Source organism: Nicotiana attenuata, unplaced genomic scaffold, assembly GCF_001879085.1.
Source record: "Nicotiana attenuata strain UT unplaced genomic scaffold, NIATTr2, whole genome shotgun sequence".
NCBI lineage: Eukaryota > Viridiplantae > Streptophyta > Magnoliopsida > Solanales > Solanaceae > Nicotiana > Nicotiana attenuata.
Genome location: NW_017671152.1, coordinates 176,984 through 198,196, shown reverse-complemented (window position 1 = coordinate 198,196; position 21,213 = coordinate 176,984). Strand labels below are relative to the sequence as shown.

Genomic DNA, 21,213 nt, shown 5'->3' with positions numbered 1-21,213 from the left:
TCATCTAAGTAGGATTTGATCACTTAGTCAACAATGAGAACTTAAAAGCCAAAAATTCAGACAAAAGCGTGTATTATTTGCTAAACGTTATTACCCTTTGACATTGTAACAAAGTCAACTCATGAATCCATCGTATAATAACCAAAAAAAACAAAACTATCTCGCTCTTTCTCTGTGTGTAAAGAAAAAAAAATATCCACGAATTTAATAATATTTTCAGTCTTTAAATAGACCTCAAACTGCATATTTTAGCTATCAAAAAGTCAGCGCCATTATTTTCAGTTTCCTCTTCTTTGTATATTCAAGAAACAAGAGCTTAAAATGATGGATTGGGGTCTACAAGCTGTTGTTATAGGATCATCAACCTGTAGTAATATCCAATACGGAGCAAATTATATTGATCAAAAATCTTATTTTTCTCCTTTGAATTTTCAAGAAAGTGAATATTTAGCTTTTTCTGAGATGAAAACGGAGGTTTTGAATGATGAACTAGAAGAGCTTTACAAGCCATTTTACCCTGTTGTTGGACAAAATACGTTAATGGCTTCTTCTATTTCTTTTCCTAAAGAACCTAAAGAAGAACAGAAAGAAGAAAACGAGCAGCAATCTTTTGGTCTCGTGGCTGCTCCTACTTATGTACCAAAATACAAAAGAAGGTAAGGAAAATGGTGTTTTACTTTCTTTTAAAGAGTTGCACTAACTTCCCGTTATGCACGGGGTTCGACGGAGGGCCGGACCATAATTAGGTCTATTGTATATAGCTTTACCTTTCTGCAAGAGGCTGTTTCCACCGCTCGAACCCATGAACTCCTAATCACATGACAACAACTTTATCAATTACGCCAAGCTCCCTTGGTGTTTTAATTTCTTTGATTAATTATAATGTAAAATTTATACTATGTGGATTTGATTAAAGTATTTGGTTTTTGATATGAAGTTGATTATTTTTTCACAGGAAGAATGAGCAGAAGAGAGTGGTGTTTCAGTTAAAAGCAGAAGATCTTTCTTCTGATAAATGGGCGTGGCGAAAATATGGTCAAAAACCCATCAAAGGCTCCCCTTATCCAAGGTACTAGTTCTTAATTTCTAAAATCAGTTATTTTATTGAATTCTTGTGGGAATACATTGGGTTTGTTGTTGTTGTTGAATTATACACACACATGGGCGGAGCTAGAGCTTCGGACGCGGGTTCGGTCAAACCCAGTACTTTGGTCCAAACTCTGTATTTGTCTTTAAAAATTCATTGAATATGTATAAATTATTAATTTAGAATCCAGTAACTTAGAATGAATAGAATTTTGAACCTACTAGCTTCAAATCCTAACTTCGTTTCGGTACACATATATACAGAGGGCAAATTTAAGATTTGAACTCGATGGATTCAACTTTTATAATCTCACCATCGAACCTTATGTACTTTTGCAATTATGAGTTCAGAACTTAATATTGTTGAAATTTAATGTTTTTTCATATAATCTCGAACCTTCTGCCCTATATGTACTATGTATATGTATGTTTATTGTAAGCAAAGTAGAGCTTAGAACCTACCATGTATATCGTATGTTAATTACCTCATGACGTTTGATACACCAATTACTAAATCATCATATATATGAATTAAGAGGATGTTTGGCTAAGCTTATAAGTTGGTCAAACCGGCTTATAAGTACTTTTTGACCTATCTACACGTTTGACAAAAATTAAAAGTGCTTATAAGTCAAAGATAAGCCAAAAGCCATAAGCTGGTCTCCCCCAACTTATCAAATTTCAGCTTATAAGCACTGTAAGTTTGACCAAAATATTTACTATTTTATCACTAAAATACTTCTTGTTAAAACAAAACTCTTCGTATACCTAGTTCTTTAGCTGCATAGTATTAATTTCAGCACTTTTATCCAAACACGTAACTGCTTATTTTTTAAATCAGCTTCAGCACTTAAAATTGCTTTTTAGCACCTAATGCTTATCAGTTACTCTAAATCAGCTAAGCCAAACGGGCTCTTAGTTCTATCTACTCTAGTTGATGATCAATTCTAGCTGAATTTGGTCCTTTCACTTCTTTAGCTTACGTGTGTTATAATCTCTTTTGGTTTTTGGTTGTATTTGTTACAATACTATTTTGCTTTTTGGTGATATTCGTATATATTTTGTTTTTGTTTTCTGGTTATGTTTGTTATTTGGAAGAGTTTTCGAAGTGAAAAGTTCTTAACCAAAACTGATTGTTAAAAAAAGAAAATTGTAACTCTTCAGTTATTCTGACGCTCTTTATTTTTCCTTAAATATAGGAGCTATTATAGGTGCAGCAGCTCAAAGGGATGTTTAGCAAGAAAACAAGTAGAACAAAGTTGCACTGAAATTGGGTCTTTTATTGTGACATACACAGCTGAACATAACCATAGTCAGCCAACTCGTAGAAATTCTCTTGCTGGTACTATTAAAACCAAATTTCCAACCTCAAACAATTCCAATAAAAATGAAAGTCCAAAAATAGAGAAAGAAAAAATTTCAAGTACCCATGGTTCAACATCAAATTTAGTATTATCCAAAGCAACCCTTTTGAATATTGAATCCAATATTAGTGAATCACAATTTCCAGAAATAGAAATCAATCAAGAGAATAATATGTTTGAAGGAAGTGATGAGAATGAATGTGTTTCAATTGAAGACATGTTTGATGGAGATTTCTTTGCGGGGTTAGAAGATATTAATGACGGATTTAATTCTTCGTTTGGATGTAATAATTCAACATTTCCTTTTTCTAGTTGATGGAATATATGTATTGGAATTTTTGTTTTTGTTGTTGCTACTGTGTTAAAATACAAAATCAGAAAAACTGATAGAAGAATAAAAGAAATTGGAAAAACAGTAAAGATTGAGAAATATTCCGAGTCCACAATTTGCTTGTGCGTCCTTAAGGAATTTTAACCTCCTCACACGTTGCCAAGGTAATGGATTAAATCCTCCCAGGATAAAACGGAATAAACCTTCCTGCAACAGTGGCAATACAAACTGCAGGATACCAACGAACTTAAAGAACGGAGCAAAATCACACTTACGAATTTGAGAGAGAGAGAGACTGCGAATTAGAATGCAGTATTTTCAGAAGTGTTAAAAACGAAGACATGCCTAAGAATTTATAGGCAATTATTGGAAGAGGTGTTGAATCTTTAGTAGTGATATGGCATTTTAATTAATTATTAAATAAATTTTGTCCAAAAATAATCTTATCGATCGATCATTTGACAAATCCAAAGCCGAAGTCGAAGCCGAGCGAGCGACGACGACGGCGCGAGGGATCATTCTCTTCAACTCCTTTTAAGAGCTTTAACAAGTGATTCTATATATAAGCACACAAATGTAGTTGTCCCTCACCAATGAGGACAAAGTGCAAGTCAAAAGCTCACTTCATTCAAACTTTCATTTCCCTCCATTTTATTTCCCACCATTTCCAATTCACACTCTTATACTTTAAAGCATTGAAGCTCAATGCCTTTAAAGTCCAACAGTTTTTTGTAGAGATTAATCCATTCAGAGAAACTAAACATGGATAAGAGACTAATTAGCTATGTATATGAGCTTTTTATTTTCTTTTAATTTCTTTTTCTCACCCCATCCAGGGCTCAAGCTCTCGAGTCTCGACTTAATTACTGATCGGAAGTTGAGATGTCTTTTTCAAGTCGTGGAAACAGCCTCTTGCAAAAATACATGATAAGGCTGCGGATAATAGATTCTTGTCCGACCCTTCCCTAGACCTGCGCATAGCGAGAGCTTAGTGCACCGAGCTGTCCTTTTAAGTTGAGATGTCTCGTCAACTGAGTTAAATACCACTTGTCTTGTATTCCTTTAATTAGTTCATCATTTTATGTGATATTCAGAGGCGAGACCAGGATTTCAACCTTATGGGTTCTGGATTTTGGAACCACGACTTCAAGTGTTAATGACTGAGTTCTAGATTTAATATTTATACATGAATTCAAAACACCAAATACGTTATTTGAGCAAAATCTACTGCGTTCGTTCGAATCCGTAGATCGGCTTGTGCCTCCGCCCCTGGTGATACTATTTGTTTATTAGTCTATTAACGTAATAGACTTTGCTTTTATAATTATATAAATATCATGACATGTTTAAGTGCTTAGTGTTTATTGATATTAATTTTAGGTGGCATTACTAAAAAATGGGAAGAAATACAAAGCATCGAAATTGACGTCATAAGCCTGTTCTAGTATTTCAATTTTATCAGGATGTCTTAAATAGGCAATTTAATTTGGGGTAGAGACGAGTTCAACGCATTTAGTTTTAGTTATGCATCCTTTTCTTTTAAAGTTGTATGGGGTCGAATTCTGCCCACTATGGTAGCAACGACCTACGACTAAGTAATAGCCGAAGTAGAGGGGACGACCTAAGAATGTCAGAGCGAAAGCGTGTCCTTAGGTCTCATCGTCTCCTCTAAAGCACGTGACCTATCCCTGTATTATTTTATTATTTTTGAGGGGGTTCTCTTGTTATATAAAGGAGAATCCCGATGTTGTAGAGGGGGGATCTTTTCAATAATAAGCTATCTTTTCTTCTATTTCTCTCTCTCTCTCTCTCAACAAGCTTTCTCTTACTCTCTCTCGAATATCCAAGTTGTTGAAACAATCACAAGCATAATACATATTTCTAGGTCTAATTATATTCGATTACGATTTACCTTTGATTCATTTTGATTGTTTTCGCTTACAAAGTAATTAGTATCTTTTGAGCCAAATAATTTGCGCCGTCTGTGGGGATTTCGGCAATCGAAATCATAGTTTGCACCTAGAACATCAAAAATAAACCACCTTCCTTCACACCCTACTGAAATAAAAAAATGGCGGAAAATGACGCAAGATTAAGCAATAGCAGGCGTCACAACCAACCTCATGGGCCCCCTCAACGAGGCCTGCAGAGAAAACATCTTGAGCACAACACCTGGTAACACTCAAGAGGGAGAAATCTCACCCTCCCCATCTGAAGATCTGACGATCATGCAAGAAAAGGGGGCTTCCACGTCTGCAGTCAAAGAAGCACCACCCCCGGTGGTCAAGAAGCTACTGGAAGAATGGTTGACGAACACCCTAGGCAGCTTGCTCGAAAAATCGCCCCAAAGCAACATTAAGAACCCGTTGACGACAGACATCGCTACCACCGGTGAACAAGATACTGTACGTACAAACAACGACCACACCAATGGCCAGACCAGCGATGGTACACTTGCAGCCATCCTAAAAAAATGGAGTAAATGGAGAATGAAAACAAAGCACTTCGGGATCAGATGAAAGAGCATCAGGAAAGAGTAGACAAAATTCCCGGCGCTCCTAAGTTACTACCAAAGCGTGACGCGGGAAGATTCGTCGAACAACCATACAACGAAGAAGCTGCACCTCACCCGATCCCAAAAACCTTCAAGATGCCACCCTACTTAAGGATATATGACGGGACGAGGGACCCCGAAGACCACCTGATCCACTATGTGACCGCTGTGAAGGGTAGCGATCTGTCAAAGGAACAAGTACCATACGTACTACTGAAAAAGTTCGGATAAACGTTGACGGGGGGGGGGGGGCGCTAACATGGTACTCACAGTTGCCAGCCAGAACGATATCAACATTCAAAGAAATGGCGGATAAGTTCGCCACCGCCCACGCAGGAGCTAAGAAAGCAGAGGCCAGGGTCAACGATATCTTCGCCGTCCGACAAACCGCAGGTGAGGGACTAAGGGACTTCCTGGTCAGATTCAACAGAGTAAGGATGAGCCTACCAAATGTATCGTAAGGCATGGCGGTCGCAGCTTTCCAAAACGGGCTGAGCAGAGATGGTTCGAGAGCAACCAAAAAGCTACTAAGCCGACTCATGAAGTATCCTCCCACCACATGGGAAGAGATCCACAACGCCTACTGCGCCGAGGTACGAGCAGACGAGGATGACCTCAACGGACCAACCCAGCGACTCACGACAATACAGTCAGAAGCAAGGAGGGATCGACGCAGCGAGGGCCGGCGGGAACAATCCTCGCGCTTCAACAAAGAAAGGGAGCAGCCTTACGTCAGATCCTCACATCCACCACCGCCTAGACACACAGAAGCACTGCAGCGACATGTTGCCCCACTCCGTAATGAAAGAGGTATGCCCCCTTTATTATCCGCCTATAACTTTTGTGTGTCTCCCTCAGAAATAGTGTACGCACTGGAGAAGCTGGGCACCAGGTACAATGGCCGCAGAAAATGAATCAGACCCCGCCATGAGAAAGTCAAATGTCCTGTGCGAGTTCCACCAAGAACGAGGGCACAAAACCAAAGATTGCATAGGGCTGCGGCAGGAGGTGGTCAGAATGCTGAACCAAGGATACTTAAGGGAGCTACTGAGCGACAAGGGAAAGATCAACTTCGCACGAGGGCGGGATCAACCTCAAGGGCCGCCAAAGCCGCCTTCGCCGACACGTACCATCAACATGATCGTCGGAGGAGGCGACGATTCAGCAATCAACCTTGTAAAGTTCACCACTTCGCACAAACTGAAGCGAAAAATCGCCCACGAACGGTATGATGACTTCGAAGAAAGTATCACCTTCGATAAGTCAGATGTCGACGGTTTGTCTTTTCCTCATTATGATGCTTTGGTCATAACTTTACGTATTGCTGACACTGATGTTAAGAGAATCATGGTTGATGATGGAAGCGGCGCCTGTATTATCCATCCAAGGGTCCTCGCGCAAATGAGGCTCGAAGATAGGATAATACCGCGTTGCATAACACTGACAGGTTTTAACAATGCAGTGGAACGAACCTCCGGGGAGGTATCATTGCCGATTTTAGCAGGAGGAGTTACGCTGGAAACCACTTTCCACGATATGAACCAAGAAACAGCCTACAACGCCATCATAGGACGCCCGTGGATACACGCCATGCGAGCAGTCCCCTCAAGCTTCTACACAGTGATCAAGTTCCCCACCCTTTGGGGAATATTTAGCATTCGGGGCGAGCCGCGCACCGCGCAATAATGCTACCGAATCGCTCAAGACTACTCACACACCAAGTAGTTGAAAGGAGCAAGTGCAGAAGCATAGCAATCAGCCGTGTCGGGGACTAAGGTCGACCCGACAACGGAAGCCATCAAAGATCCAGACATCGTAGAAGACTGCAAAGCAACGATCGAGGATCTCAACCCAGTACAACTGGACAACACCGACCACTCGAGAAAAGCCTACATCGGACACGGCCTCTGCGACCCAAGTAAGTACCATGAATTTTTAACTAACCACGCAGATCTATTTGCTTTTTCTCATTCAGATATACCGGGGATACCAAGAGACATTGCCACCCACAAACTGAACGTCGACCCACTATATCCACCCGTGCGGCAAGTTAGAAGAAAGTTCAACACCGCAATCAACGAGGCCGTCAGCGAAGAGGTAGATAAACTACTGGCCAACGGGTCCATAAGGGAATCAAAATATCCCCAATGGGTCGCAAATGTCGTCATGGTCAAAAAGAAAAACGGGAAGTGGAGGATGTGCGTAGATTTCACAGACCTTAACAAGGCATGCCCAAAGGACTCGTTCCCGTTACCTTACATCGACCAGTTGATCGACGCCACAGCAGGGCATGAGCTGCTAAGCTTCCTAGATGCCTACTCCGGCTACAACCAGATCATGATGGCCGAGGAGGACCAAGAAAAGACAACTTTCATCACCCACCAGGGAACGTGTTGCTACAAGGTGTTGCCCTTCGGACTCAAAAACGCAGGGGCGATGTATCAGAGGCTAGTTACCAGAATGTTCAAGGAACAACTTGGCAAGACCATAGAGGTCTACATCAACGATATGCTGGTAAAGTCGGCAAACAAAGAAGACCACCTCGACCATCTGAAAGAAGCCTTTGAGATACTGCGACAGTACGGGATGAAATTAAACCCAGAAAAATGCGCCTTCGGCGTAGCATCAGGAAAGTTCTTCGGTTTCCTCGTATCACAACGAGGTATCGAAGTCAATCCTGACTAGATTAAGGCGATAGACGCAATACCCGAGACCTTGCACAGTAAAAAATAGGTACAAAAGCTGACAGGACGAATAGCCGCCCTATCCAGGTTCATCTCGCGATCCTCCGACAGGTGCCATAAATTTTTTAACGTATTGAGAAAAGATCGCGGACTACAATGGAACGAGGAATGCGCCGAGGCTTTAAAAAAATGGAAAGAATACCTGTCTTCGCCACCATTGCTAGTTAAAGCAACCCTGGCGAACCCTTGCTAGTATACCTGGCAGTGTCCGAAGTCGCCGTCAGCACAGTCCTGGCCCGTGAAAACAAAGGTACGCAGTCTCCTATTTACTATATCAGCAAAACCCTAGTGGACGCCGAAATACGGTATCCACACCTCGAGAGGCTGGCTCTGGCACTGGTCGTAGCTTCACGAAAGCTTAGACCCTACTTTCAGTGTCATCCAATAAAAGTAATAACGACCTTCCCCCTGAGAAGCATCCTACACAAGCCCGAGCTATCGGGCAGGCTCGCCATATGGGCCATAGAGCTCAGCGAGCACGACATATCCTATCACCCGTGAAATGCCATCAAGTCGCAGGTACTTGCAGATTTTGTCGCCGATTTCAGTACAGAGATTCTCCCGAAAGTGGAACTAGAGGCCATTCGTGCCACTCCTAGTACCGACCTCTGGACCCTCTACCCTGACAGCGCTTCCAACGCCTCGGGATAGGGACTGGGACTCGTACTCGAGGTCCCCACGGGCGAAATAATTCGTCAGTCCATACGATGCCCCGAGATGACTAACAACGAGGCCGAGTACGAGGTTGTGATTGCAGGTATGAAGTTGGCCATCGAGTACGGAGCCCGACGACTCATCCTCCATTGCGATTCTCAACTCGTGGTAAACCAGGTCACCGGGACTTACCAGATCAAGGAACAAAGACTGCAGAAATATCACTCAGAAATTCACAAGTTGATGCCCGAATTCGACAAATGCCGCTTGGAACAAATCCCGAGGGCGCAGAACATCGAAGCAGACGGCCTAGCCAAATTGGCTGCAGCCACCAAAAACATCAACAAGGGAAACATAGTCACCCTCCTCCATTCAGCCATAGATCACACTGAGGTACTGTCACACCTCCCCTTTTTACACACCTACCCCGAAGGATAATGTATGAGGGAGTTTTTCCATTTAAAGTGACATTATTCGAAATGGGATTATTTATTTATTTTTCAGAGTCGCCACTTGGGATAGGATTAGCTTTTGGTGTCCCAAGTCACCGGTTTAATTTGAATCCCAAATCGAGGAAAATTTCGACTTCCCAATTGGAGTCTGCGAACCAGAAATTCTGAATAAGGAATTTTGTTGACCCGAGGGAAGGTGTTAGGCACCCCCGGATCCCGTGGTTCTAGCACGGTCGCTTAAATTATTATAAATGGCTAAAATCTGATTTTTATACAAGTTCAAACCTATAGTGCAATTTACCGCTTGTAGTTTATTTTACGGAAGTGAACGCCGTTTAAGAGCGTGATTTTGGATCACGTCACATGAAATGCACCCGGATCCTCAACACCTCTTATTCAACATTTTGGGATTTGGATTTGGGTCGCATGGGATGCACACCCGAGTTCAGGAAGGTAAAATTATTAAAAGCGCGCCTAAAGTAGCTAGCGTCTTATTAGCTTTGCGGGAAGCCATGAAAATTCGCTAAATGGCATGTCCCGAATTCTAAGATATTTCAATTAAGTATTTAATGAGGGCCCCCGCAATTTATATGTTTTGTGCAGCGAGGCTCATCTCACTTATTTATTTAAAAGCCATCCTAAAGAGACTACCGTTTTCTAGTATGAAATGTCTCCAAAAGGGCCTAGTTAATTAATTATGGCAAACTAGCAGTCGAGTAATTCGGGCTTCAAACTTAAGTCCATACTTAAACAAGAGGAAAACCTCTTAATTTAAATATGCTACTTAGCTTTAGAGGCCCAAACTATAATTCCAATTCAAAATCCTTAAATCTAATAGCTTCAATAAGCAAGATGGGGCTTTTCAGTGTGCGGGGCCTCAACAACCAGCCCATGATACTGCCCGATTTTTGTGTTTAGAGCTATTTATATCATTGTCTCAAACATGGGCCTTAAGGCTAGCCCAACTCGACATCCAGCAAGACCTGGAATTCGAAATCAAACCCCCATGGTCTTAATTGAGTAATATTAATTTCAAAGCTGAAGGTACTGGGCCTAACATTATACAGCTGGGTCATATTAGGCCCAGTTCATGGCCTGGACAGTCTCATTAATATGGTTAGCCAACTTAAAGCTGGAATCTGAAATTTAGCGATAAAACTAAACAATCGACAATAAATTTATAAGTCCTATTATATTGACATGCTATTTTGTTATTTGAGAACCCAAACGATGGAATTAACACTAGAGGGTAAAGTCATTAACACATTTATTAGATTTCAAATTTCTGCTGGGAACTTCACACTTAAATCTGGCATTCATATTAATGGCCCGATCTATTTCGTAAGAACATAGCACACATGCTCGATTTTTCAGTTATTCCCAATCAACGCTCGGACCTAGCTCAGGTCTCAAAATAATATAGGAACCTAAACATGAAATCGACTAAGCTATAGCTGATAAATAAAATAACAGTCCATAGAGTCCAATTACAAATCAATATAAGGTCCTATTAATACAATTAAACTGCTATCCAAATGACATTACTGCGCTAAACACCGGAACTTAAATAAAATACAGCAAAACATTCATATACAAGCCGGTAGTTATTCATCATTGAGTCTCAAAAGTTTTCATACAGTTTGGTCACATCTTCGCATGCCATTTGAGGCTGAAAACATACCTGGAATTGAGCAAAGTAAAGAAAGGGATCAGCCAAAGCAAGAGGAAGTAGCAGTGTTAAGCAACAGCAGCAGCAGTCTCAAATCGAAGTCACAACCACCAAAACCCAGTATCAAAACCCAAAAGTCGAATTGAAAAGCCCAGTTATCTTCAAAATGATACTCTAAAATTTTCTGCAGTTCTAACTACTGAAAACACAAGGGAAGCTAGTCCATATTCAGATTTATGTAAGCTGGAATTGTGATTCAAGAATTGGAGATCTCTAATTCACCCTAAAAATTCAAAGGAATAGTAAATTTCTTTTCTGTTGTTTTCTGGAACTTGAGGAGAATCAGAAGGTTGTGAGAAGGGTTCAGATGGCTATCCACCTTTTTCCTCAAGGCAAATGAATGCCTACTTATAGGTGACCTTAAGGTCCAATTTCAGATTTTCCTTTTACCCCTTAGTTCCTATTCTCATTTCAGTGCTTACCCCTTTATTTTCTGACTTGTTACACAAGTAACTACCTTAAGTTTATTAGAACCTACACTATAGTCCCTCCTAGAAAGTTCTATGCCTATTACAATCCCTATTCTATCCTTACCCCTTTTCAAAAATTACCAAATCTGCTGAAAGTACCCTTTTCCTATGCCTGAACTACCCTCAAAACTCTCTTGGAATTACTGACCAGCCCAAACCCCTTTACTTTAATTAATACTGACTATAGTTAACCTTATTTAATCTAAATCAGCTATAACCAATCAATTAACCCTAACTACTGAATTAAACTAAAATTTAATCAAACCATTGATTTAATCAAACCAAACAGTATCCGAACAGGGTTGAAACAACAATTAACTAAGATTAAAATGAAACAAAATTGAATTGCAAAGAATTATCGAAACAGGCTAAAACACGTTCAAGAATCGAACTATTGAATTAAAGGCTAAAATCATGCGTTGAAAATCAAATACATACACTAATTATTAAAATTGCTAGAACACATACTGAATCCAAAAAAATAAACAAAACAGAAAACAAAAGAAACAAGAACAAAATCAGAATTAAAAGAAGGGAAAAAAAAACAGAATACCTAATAGAATTAGGAACTCGGCTAGGCACTGTTGCTTGAATCCTCCAGGATTCTTGACACGTAACATCCCTAATCGTGTGTTTTCACAAGAACCCACATGATTAGGGAAATTACGGTCAAAAATCCCTAAAATTTTTGAGCTAGGGTTCTGCCGGTTCTAAGATTTGAAATTCGAGAAGTTATGGCAAGATTCGAAAGGTTTTGGTTAGGGATTAATGATGGGGAGGTCATGGAGACTGTGGGGTGTGAATTTGGGCCGGTTTGGACAAGGTTGTGTTTTGGCCGGAAATTTTGATCTAATATTCGAGGCATATGGCTACGATTCGAGGGGAATGGTTATGGGGGTTGGAAAGAGGAGAGGAAGACGAGTTTGGTGGTGTATTTTTGGGGTTGATCGGAGCATCGTCGCCGGCGGCGACGATTTCCGGCCGGCGGCGGACGGCGGAGGGACGGTGGTATGCGGTGGCTCAGGGCGGAGGGCGGTGGCCGGCGTTTATTTGGGTCTCTGAGGAGGGGGGGTGAGAGAGGAGTGGTGAGGGGGTAGGGGGGTGTGTTTGGACATATATATATTAATCGACCCTAGCTTCCTGGCCGTTGGATCATGAAACCTCGACGGCCAGGATTGACTAGGGTCAAACGACGTCGTTTGGGGGCGCCTCTTGGACGGACTGGGGTATTGGGCCTGGGTTTGGTATGTGGGTTGGGGAGTTTTCTTTTGGGCCAAAATAATCAACCCAATTCGGGCACAAGACCATCTTCTCTTTTTTTTTTTTTTTTTAAAATTTCCTCTTTTCATTTTGTATTTTCTCTTATTTTGCTTTTGCATTTTTTGTATTTTTGTATTTATTTATTTTTCTGATTTTATAAAATGCTAAACAAAGTAAAGACCTAATTACCCTATTTAACTCCTAAAATTACTTATAACTCTATTTGAAACAAATGCAAAGAACTATTTTCTTGCAATTTCCTTTACATTTTATTCTAAAACTAATTACTACTACAATTGTGAAATTAAATCCCTAAATGCCGATGCATATTTTTTGGTATTTTCATATGGATTAAATGCACAAATAAAAATGCAACAATTACCAAAGAATGCCACAAAATTCACAAAAGTTATAAAATACTAGAAAAATTATTTTGTTTGAAATTTGGGAATTATTGCTTAGGGCAAAAATCACGTGCTCACAGGTACTCTCTTTAAATCTATCTTGGGACTGGCGCAACCAGTTTATCTCCTATCTGCAGGACGGGACACTCCCGCTCAACAAAAAAGCAGCCAAAAAACTCCGTGTACAAGCTGTCCGATACTCCCTAATAAGTCAAGATCTGTACAAAAGAACGTTTGGCGGACCCCTCGCTAAGTGCTTGGGGCCACACCAAACAAGGCAAGTACTCGAAGAGGTACACGAGGGCAACTGTGGCGCACATACCGGCAATCGCGCTCTCGTCCGTTGCATCATCCGAGCCGGGTACTACTGGCCCACAATGAAAAAGGAGGCAGCGGAGTACGTTCGTAGAAGCGAGCAGTGCCAAAAGTACGCCCCCATGATACATCAACCGGGAGAGCCCCTACACTCAGTAACATCACCTTGGCCCTTCATCAATGGGGGATGGACATATTCGGTCCCCTACCAGCAAGACGAGGAAAGGTACGATTTCTGTTAGTTTTGACTCACTATTTCTCCAAGTGGGTCGAAGAAGGTGCGTACGCCCAAATACGAGAACAAGAACTCATCGCCTTCATATGGAAAAACATCATATGCCGCTTCGGCATCCCCAAAGAAATCAGCTGCGATAACGGCCCCCAATTCATCGGCAAAAAGATAACGGAGTTCTTTGACAAATGGCACATCAAACGGATACTCTCCACGCCATATCACCCCGCCGCTAACGGCCAAGCAGAATCCTCCAACAAAACAATATTAAACATACTGAAGAAGAAACTCGAAGAAGCCAAAGGACTCTGGCCTGAATTACTACTAGAGGTACTATGGGCATACCGGACAATGCCCAAATCCAGCACAGGAGAAACACCGTACTCACTGGTCTACGGAACCGACGCGGTTATACCAGTCGAAATCGGAGAATCGAGCCTGAGATATTCACATACCAGCGGAGCAGACAATGACATAGGTAGGCCTCAAGACCTCGACGAGGCAGAAGAACGAAGGGATATGGCCCACATAAAAATGACGGCTCAAAAGCAACAGGTCGAAAGGTATTACAACAGAAAAGCTAAAATACGACTGCTCAAAGCAGGCGACTACGTCCTCAAAGCCAAAACTTCGGCGTCAAAAGACCCAAGCGAAGGGAAACTGGGCGCCAATTGGAGCGGGCCATATAAAATAACAGCAGATGCAGGCAAAGGAGCATTCTAGTTGGAAACAATGGAGGGAAAGATACTCCAAAACAACTGGAACATCGCCCACCTCAAGTACTTCCATTTTTAAGGGGCGTCTCCCGAGTCGTACTCTTTTTCCCTTACCTGAGTTTTGTCCCAATTGGGTTTTCTCGGGGAGGTTTTTAACGAGGCGGCGAAGGGGACACCCAGAGGCGTATGGAGACAGGTTTATCATACCAGCCAGTCGACGCGTTCTCCAGGACGATATAATAAAGGGACTAGCCTAGTTGAGTCTCCATTATGTAAGCGGCTAAGGCCACCTTCTCCACTATGTAAGCGTCTAAGGCCACCAACTCCATTATGTAAGTGGCTAAGGCCACCTTCTCCATTATGTAAGCGGCTAAGGCCACCAACTCCATTATGTAAGCGGCTAAGGCCACCAACTCCATTATGTAAACGGCTATGGCCACCAACTCCATTATGTAAGCGGCTAAGGCCACCAACTCCATCCTATGGGCTAAAGGCCATCGCCAAAGATCATCGACCCCACTCGACGACGACGGATAACACTTCAACAATAGTTGAAGTTACATACTATGGGCCAAAGACCATCGCCAATGATCGTCGACCCCACTCAACGACGACGGATAACACTTCAACGACAGTTGAAGTTACATCTTATGGGCCAAAGGCCATCGCCAATGATCGTCGACCCCGCTCGACGACGACGATAACACTTCAACGACAGTTGAAGTTACATCCTATGGGCCAAAGGCCATCACCAATGATCGTCGACCCTGCTCGACGATGACAAACCATGTATAAAAAAAGAACAACACAAAAGAATAGCAACAAAAGTATAATTCTTTCACTATGACAAAAATTATATACATTTACTCCCATGGAGGACTCCCATTATATTCCAAAAAGAAAAAAGGCAAAACCTATACAAGTCTTAAGGAGCCTCGCCAGATTTACTATCGCCATCCGCTTGCTCTCCTTCTCGACCATCGCCACCGAGACGGTAAGTCTCATTAAACCATGGGTTGGACTCGAGCCGGTTGACGTCCTCCGAAGTGTAGCCCTCTCGGTCAGGAGAGTCGGAGCTGTACCCACAAGCTACACGAGCGGCACGAGCCTCACGCCACTGCTCCCGAACTTCCTCCTCGGAGGCACGTCCCTCAACAAGAAGTTTTTTATACACGTCCAATTTGGCCTCCGCATATACCCATATCTCGTGCGCATCTTGGGTCGCGTCTCCGGGACGTGGCGGGGCAGTACGCCTAAGGACATCGATCTCAGCCGCCTTAGCTTCGAGCTCGGCTGTCAAAGCCACCACCCTACGGTGAAGATCGGCTACCTCCGCCGCCACTCCACGTCTAAGCTCCAACTCCTACTCCCTCAGCTTGAGGAGTGATTCCAGCTCGCTATTACGAGCCACAGCCTTCACCAACTCCTCATCTATTTTCTCCAGCTCCGCCGCCCTGCGGCTCAATTGTGCCTCCCTCTGTTCGAGGCCCTCCCGGAACACCTGGAATTGTGGATCTTGCCGGAAAAGATCCGCCGCCACTTGATGCTTGGAGCGATACCGTTTATACTTCTTCACCATCTTATCAAAAACGGTCGTTCTCTTCTCCTCACGGCGCCTCCTCTCCACATTCCAAAACCAGGGTCTAAAGAAGAAAATATATACATGCAAGTAAGTTAGTACGCATCAAAATCAGCTTCACGACACATGGAAGAACAGAGAAGTTACCTGTAACGCCATGCCAGCGACCCTCCGTGACAACTCCGCATCACTGACAACGCTCAGCATCTCGCGCTCAGGGGCAGCACACAGTAGGGCCATCTTCAGTGCAGCCCGCTCGCTGTGCTGTAACAAGTTGTAAGCCCCTGGAATCACGATGCGGCGGCCGGATCCGTCTGCTATCATCTCCACGCGTGCAGAGTTTTCCACCACCTCTTCCACATTCCCGTGGGAGGCCTCAGCAGTTGGTCCCCCAGTGTCGCCACCAACAAGGGGCGATGAGCTACCCTCGGCAACACGAGCCGAGCTGGTACCAACATTAGCACTTATCTGGTTGGCCGGCCTCCCCGAACGGATGGCGTCGGCCATAAAGACGGGCCTAGTTGTTTGGCGAGGCGCATCACCCTCTTCATCTCCAGTCGCCACCGCCTTACCCATCACGAGCCTCCTCTTTTTTCTCTCCTCAGGCTCCTCTCCTTCGGAAGGCTCGTCCGCAGGTTGCAGAGACAATGTCGATGGCCCCGCCTCATTTATAGCCACCTCCGCAGGAGCAGCCTCTTGTAAAGAGGCTACGGCCACCCCTTCCCTGACAGAAGCACAAAGTATTTCCTGCGTAGTCTGACCAACATCTGATCGGGAGGAGGCGGATTCTGTCGCCCTCCTCTTAGGAGCAGTTCGACTTGGCAATAAAAGTGATTTAGCGGACGAAGTTTGCGAAAGCGACTAATTAAAGTAGAAGAAATACCTGAAGGGCTCGCGGGACCGTAACGTTCAATGACTTCAGCCCACATACGGGTCTCTTCCGCGAGAGGCAGCAAACCGGACACCCACTGCTTAATATCGGTTATGAACCGGGGGACGTGAGCTATAGCTGCAAAATAACAGAAAAATCATAAGGATGGTATAATCGGAACCGCTAAAGTCACGTACGATAAATGACTCGACGGATAGTAATGCTTACGTCTCGAATTCCACCCCTCAGGGAATCCGACGGGGTTAGACACCAGGTGCTCCGTCTTGATAAAGAAGTATCTACGCCAATAGCCTCGGTTAGCCCGATCGTCGGTTTGCACAACCAACCCCTTCGAGCCACGATTCTTTAGATACAGCATGGTGCCCCTCAGGTAGCTGGCACTGAATAGCTGCAACAGGTGGTGGACGGAGACCTCCAGCCCAACCAGCTCCGCGTATTTAGACATTACCCTACATACCTTTAGGGTATACGGAGTGAGTTGGGCGGGACACATGTTGTAGTAACGGTAGAGTTCTTCTACCAATGGAAAAATGGGGAGGCCGTAGCCGATCAAAAAGGGATATTCATAAAACGTACAGTATCCCGGTCTATGGGTATTCGCGTAGTCCGCTCCTGCCAAAACCATCTCCACGTGAGTGGGTATATCATACGACGCACAAAGAGTATCTAAATCAGTTTGATTTAACTCAGATTTCTCCCAAGGTTGTTCGGGAGAATCCCATTGAAAGTCCCTCCTAATAAGAAGTTGCTTCGGGAGCACGTTATCTACGGTAAGAGGGGTGAGATCCTCCCCTTTCTCTCCCTTATTGCCGCCGGATGGAGGCGGTATGTCAGATGATTTATTATTATGAGCCCCCGGAGCGTTATCCCGTTTAGGTTTTGTCATGATTTCTGATTAAGGAGTGATGTACTATGCAACCACAAGTGTACTTTCAGGGAAGCGGTGATTTCTCGTAAAAAGGAAGCGTTTTCTTGAAATAGTTGGAAAACGTTTGCAGATGATCTAAAGTTAGATTAAGTTGAACCCTTTCCCTATTTATAGGGATGGGTAGCTTTGAAATCGAAGAGGTAAAACCCTAGACAGGCGCGGGAAACCAAGCGTCAGAACACCTTTTGTACTTCCTCGGGAACACGCGCAATGATGACGCCTGTATATGGTGACGTCATCTCAGGGAAGGGATTGCGCGCCAATAGATCGACAAATTCAAATGATCGCCCTCCCCACGTCGTCGTCTCCAAACATGGTCAAAATTTCTTAGTACAAGGATCACGGTTCCGTCCATCGGCGACGCACTTCGGTACGTCACCAACGAATGGAGGGACTATCTGTATGGGGTTGAATTCTGCCCACTATAGTAGCAACGACCTACGACTAAGCAATAGCCGAAGTAGAGGGGACGACCTAAGAATGTCAGAGCGAAAGCGTGTCCGTAGGTCTCGTCGTCTCCTCTAAAGCACGTGACCTATCCCTGTATTATTTTATTATTTTTTAGGGGGTTCTCTTGTTATATAAAGGAGAATCCCGATGTTGTAGAGGGGGGGATCTTTTCAATAATAAGCTATCTTTTGTTCTATTTCTCTCTCTCTCTCTCAACAAGCTTTCTCTTACTCTCTCTCGAATATCCAAGTTGTTGAAACAATCACAAGCATAATACATATTTCTAGGTCTATATTCGATTACAATTTACCTTTGATTCATTTTGATTGTTTTCGCTTACAAAGTAATTAGTATCTTTTGAGCCAAACAAAAGTAAGTAGTATTGTTTTGCTTAGAGGGCCCAAAGTTAGACCAGCGACGATTTTAATATATTAAGATTCAAAATATAACTAAATACATAAAATAATGTAATCAAAACCTTCCTCCTCTAACCAAAATGTAGGTGAACAGTTCTCACCTTCACAATAGTTAACGTAGAGTGTATTTGAAAAAAAAAGGAAAAAAAAAAAAAAGAAGAAGATGAAATTCGCCTCGAGTGAAATTTTGGTGACAAGCATCAGTAGTTCAGTACAATGACTTAATGTAAGTTAAAAAATAATAATTTTATTAGTAGCAATCAGAAGAAGAATCAGCCTTGTAGGTTACGAGTAGTTGGCAGGATTAATATGTTATGAGAGTTAATAATCGAACTCCCAATCCAATATTGATTGATTTAGTTAATATTGTTATGAAATATTATTTTGTAGTGGATGTCTATAATTCCTAAAGAAGTTACTCCTATTACTTTTCTCCATTAAGCAGATAACTCCCACTACTTCTCACCATTATAGTTGTAACTCCCACACCTCCATAATCTCCCCATGATCTTTCCCCATGATCTCAATAGTTAATACCATATTTATGATATCCCTTTGTATACCTCAATGTCATCCTATAAATAAAGGGTTTGGACATCACATTGTACACACTTGAATACATGGAAGAAATAGATTCTCTCCTCTCTTTCTCCCTATATCTCTTGTCTATTTTCTTGTTTTATGTTATTACTTTGAGCTTAGTTTCTTAACACGTTATCAGCACGAGTCTCTATCCAATTGAGTTACTACATCTACAAAATTGTCTTACATCAGAAAAAACATATGTCTGCTGTGCCTGATATTCCTCTGGAAGAGATGAGTTTTTCTTTTCCATTTAGTAATTTCAAATAATGGTATGAAATATAATAAAAGGAATAACAAGGTTGAGGAGACTAGTACATCGTGAAAAGGCATATAATGCTAAGATACGTTTTCTAATTTTTTTTTAATTAATTCATTTTCTTGTTAGTTTTTCTCAAAGGTTATTTATTTGTCGGAAAAGTTTCCAATACTAAGTATTACTTTGTAAAGTTAAAAATACTTAGATGTAAATTAATTTCTACTCCATATTTTTCTTTCTAATATTTATTGTAAATTTAGTCTAATCTCTTTCACCTAATGTTCAGGTTAGATGTTATATGAGAATCAGAAGCATATAATGATGCAACTACATGTTACATACTAAACCATAGACCAAAGATGTACATAAATTAAGGAGCTACGCCAGCTTTTGCAAAGTGATTTGAAGAACTTTGATTCCTTTGTTACCAGTAAATAGATACTTATTGTGTAACACATATATGAGTTTACTTTTATTACTATTAAAAGTAGTATACCATGAAAGTCTCAAGGGTGAGTCTACTTTGGCATATTATGCCATTAATTAAGGATAAGACGGTGGGTTCAAGTACCAACGCACCATGAGGGTAAGACATCGGATTTTGAGTCCTGATGATCCATGATTGTAAAAGTTGGGTTCGAGTCCCAACTCATTATGGCCTAACATGTCTTTATATGGGTCAGACATTGGGTTTGAGTTCCAATGCACCATATGGATGACATAGTGATGACTAAAAAAAAATAATGTATTTTTCATGGAAAAGCATGAATCTTGTCCCACTTGATTTGCACCATTCTTGAAGTGAATGTGGTAGCAATGCATAATAAGTAAATGAAGACAAGTGGTTGACAAATGAACATGAGCGTGCCATTGATCAAATAATAATAGTCATCATTATGGTAATTGTAAAAATGAGAACAATAAGGGTTCTCGAAGTAATCCTTCAATAGGTGAAGGAAATATTTACCATCAAATTGGTATGAAAAATTTATAAAGCACGTCGCGATAATTATACTCCATTTTTGAAGAGAATGTGACTTGTGCATTGAGAATGCAGATTCATTCCTGAAGGTGAATGTAACAATATGTGATAAAAGCAATGAATAAAGACGTGCAATGCATGATTGGATACACACCACAACTCACCTCTAAGGAGGTTTGAGAGAAAGAGAGATAATGAATATTACTGTGTGATTACATGAATATGTCATTGATCGCGTACATGTGGTACGCCAAAAATAATTTGACATGCCTTATAAAAATTTATTAAAGGCAAAAGTAAAGCAAGAAATGATTTTGCTTATGATGATTTTGACCATGACAATTATTATGATATGATTTTCTCCGTGAAGGAGACATTCACCATATGGATGGTGTGACAAAAGATTTGTAGTACAAAATTAATTAAGAGCTCCGAAAGAGCTAATTTGTTACTACCCGGATGAATGAAATTGTTCATGACATTTATATTGTAGTAAGTCTCAAAAGGAATTTTTGAGTTTCAAATATATTAGCCAAAGTGGTTGGCATATTGAGACTATAACTGAAAGGAAGATTGAATATCTTCATATTACTATAATCATATCGGGTAAATATAAAAGGTTACCCGATTTTTTTTCTATTTGTACTACACAAGTATAAGCATGATGATGGAATCACATGCCACAAGTAAACTAGAGGTTTACTGAAATAAATATTAGTTGGCATGAACGGGTTGGCCATCCCGGTTCAATTAGGATGCAAAAATTAATTGAGAATTCACATTGGCATATATTGAAGAAATAGAAGATTCTTCA

General features: G+C 41.7%; 1 protein-coding gene across 1 annotated transcript; it reads left to right on the top strand.

The window, feature by feature from the left end:
- The first annotated feature begins 260 nt into the window (after window positions 1-260).
- LOC109206285 (probable WRKY transcription factor 29) lies at window positions 261-2,798 on the top strand. The gene is made up of 3 exons (XM_019369096.1): window positions 261-656; window positions 956-1,069; window positions 2,286-2,798. Exons 1-3 carry the CDS (start codon window positions 322-324, stop codon window positions 2,764-2,766), a joined length of 930 nt encoding a protein of 309 aa, XP_019224641.1. The 5' UTR covers window positions 261-321; the 3' UTR covers window positions 2,767-2,798.
- Window positions 2,799-21,213: the final 18,415 nt, after the last annotated feature.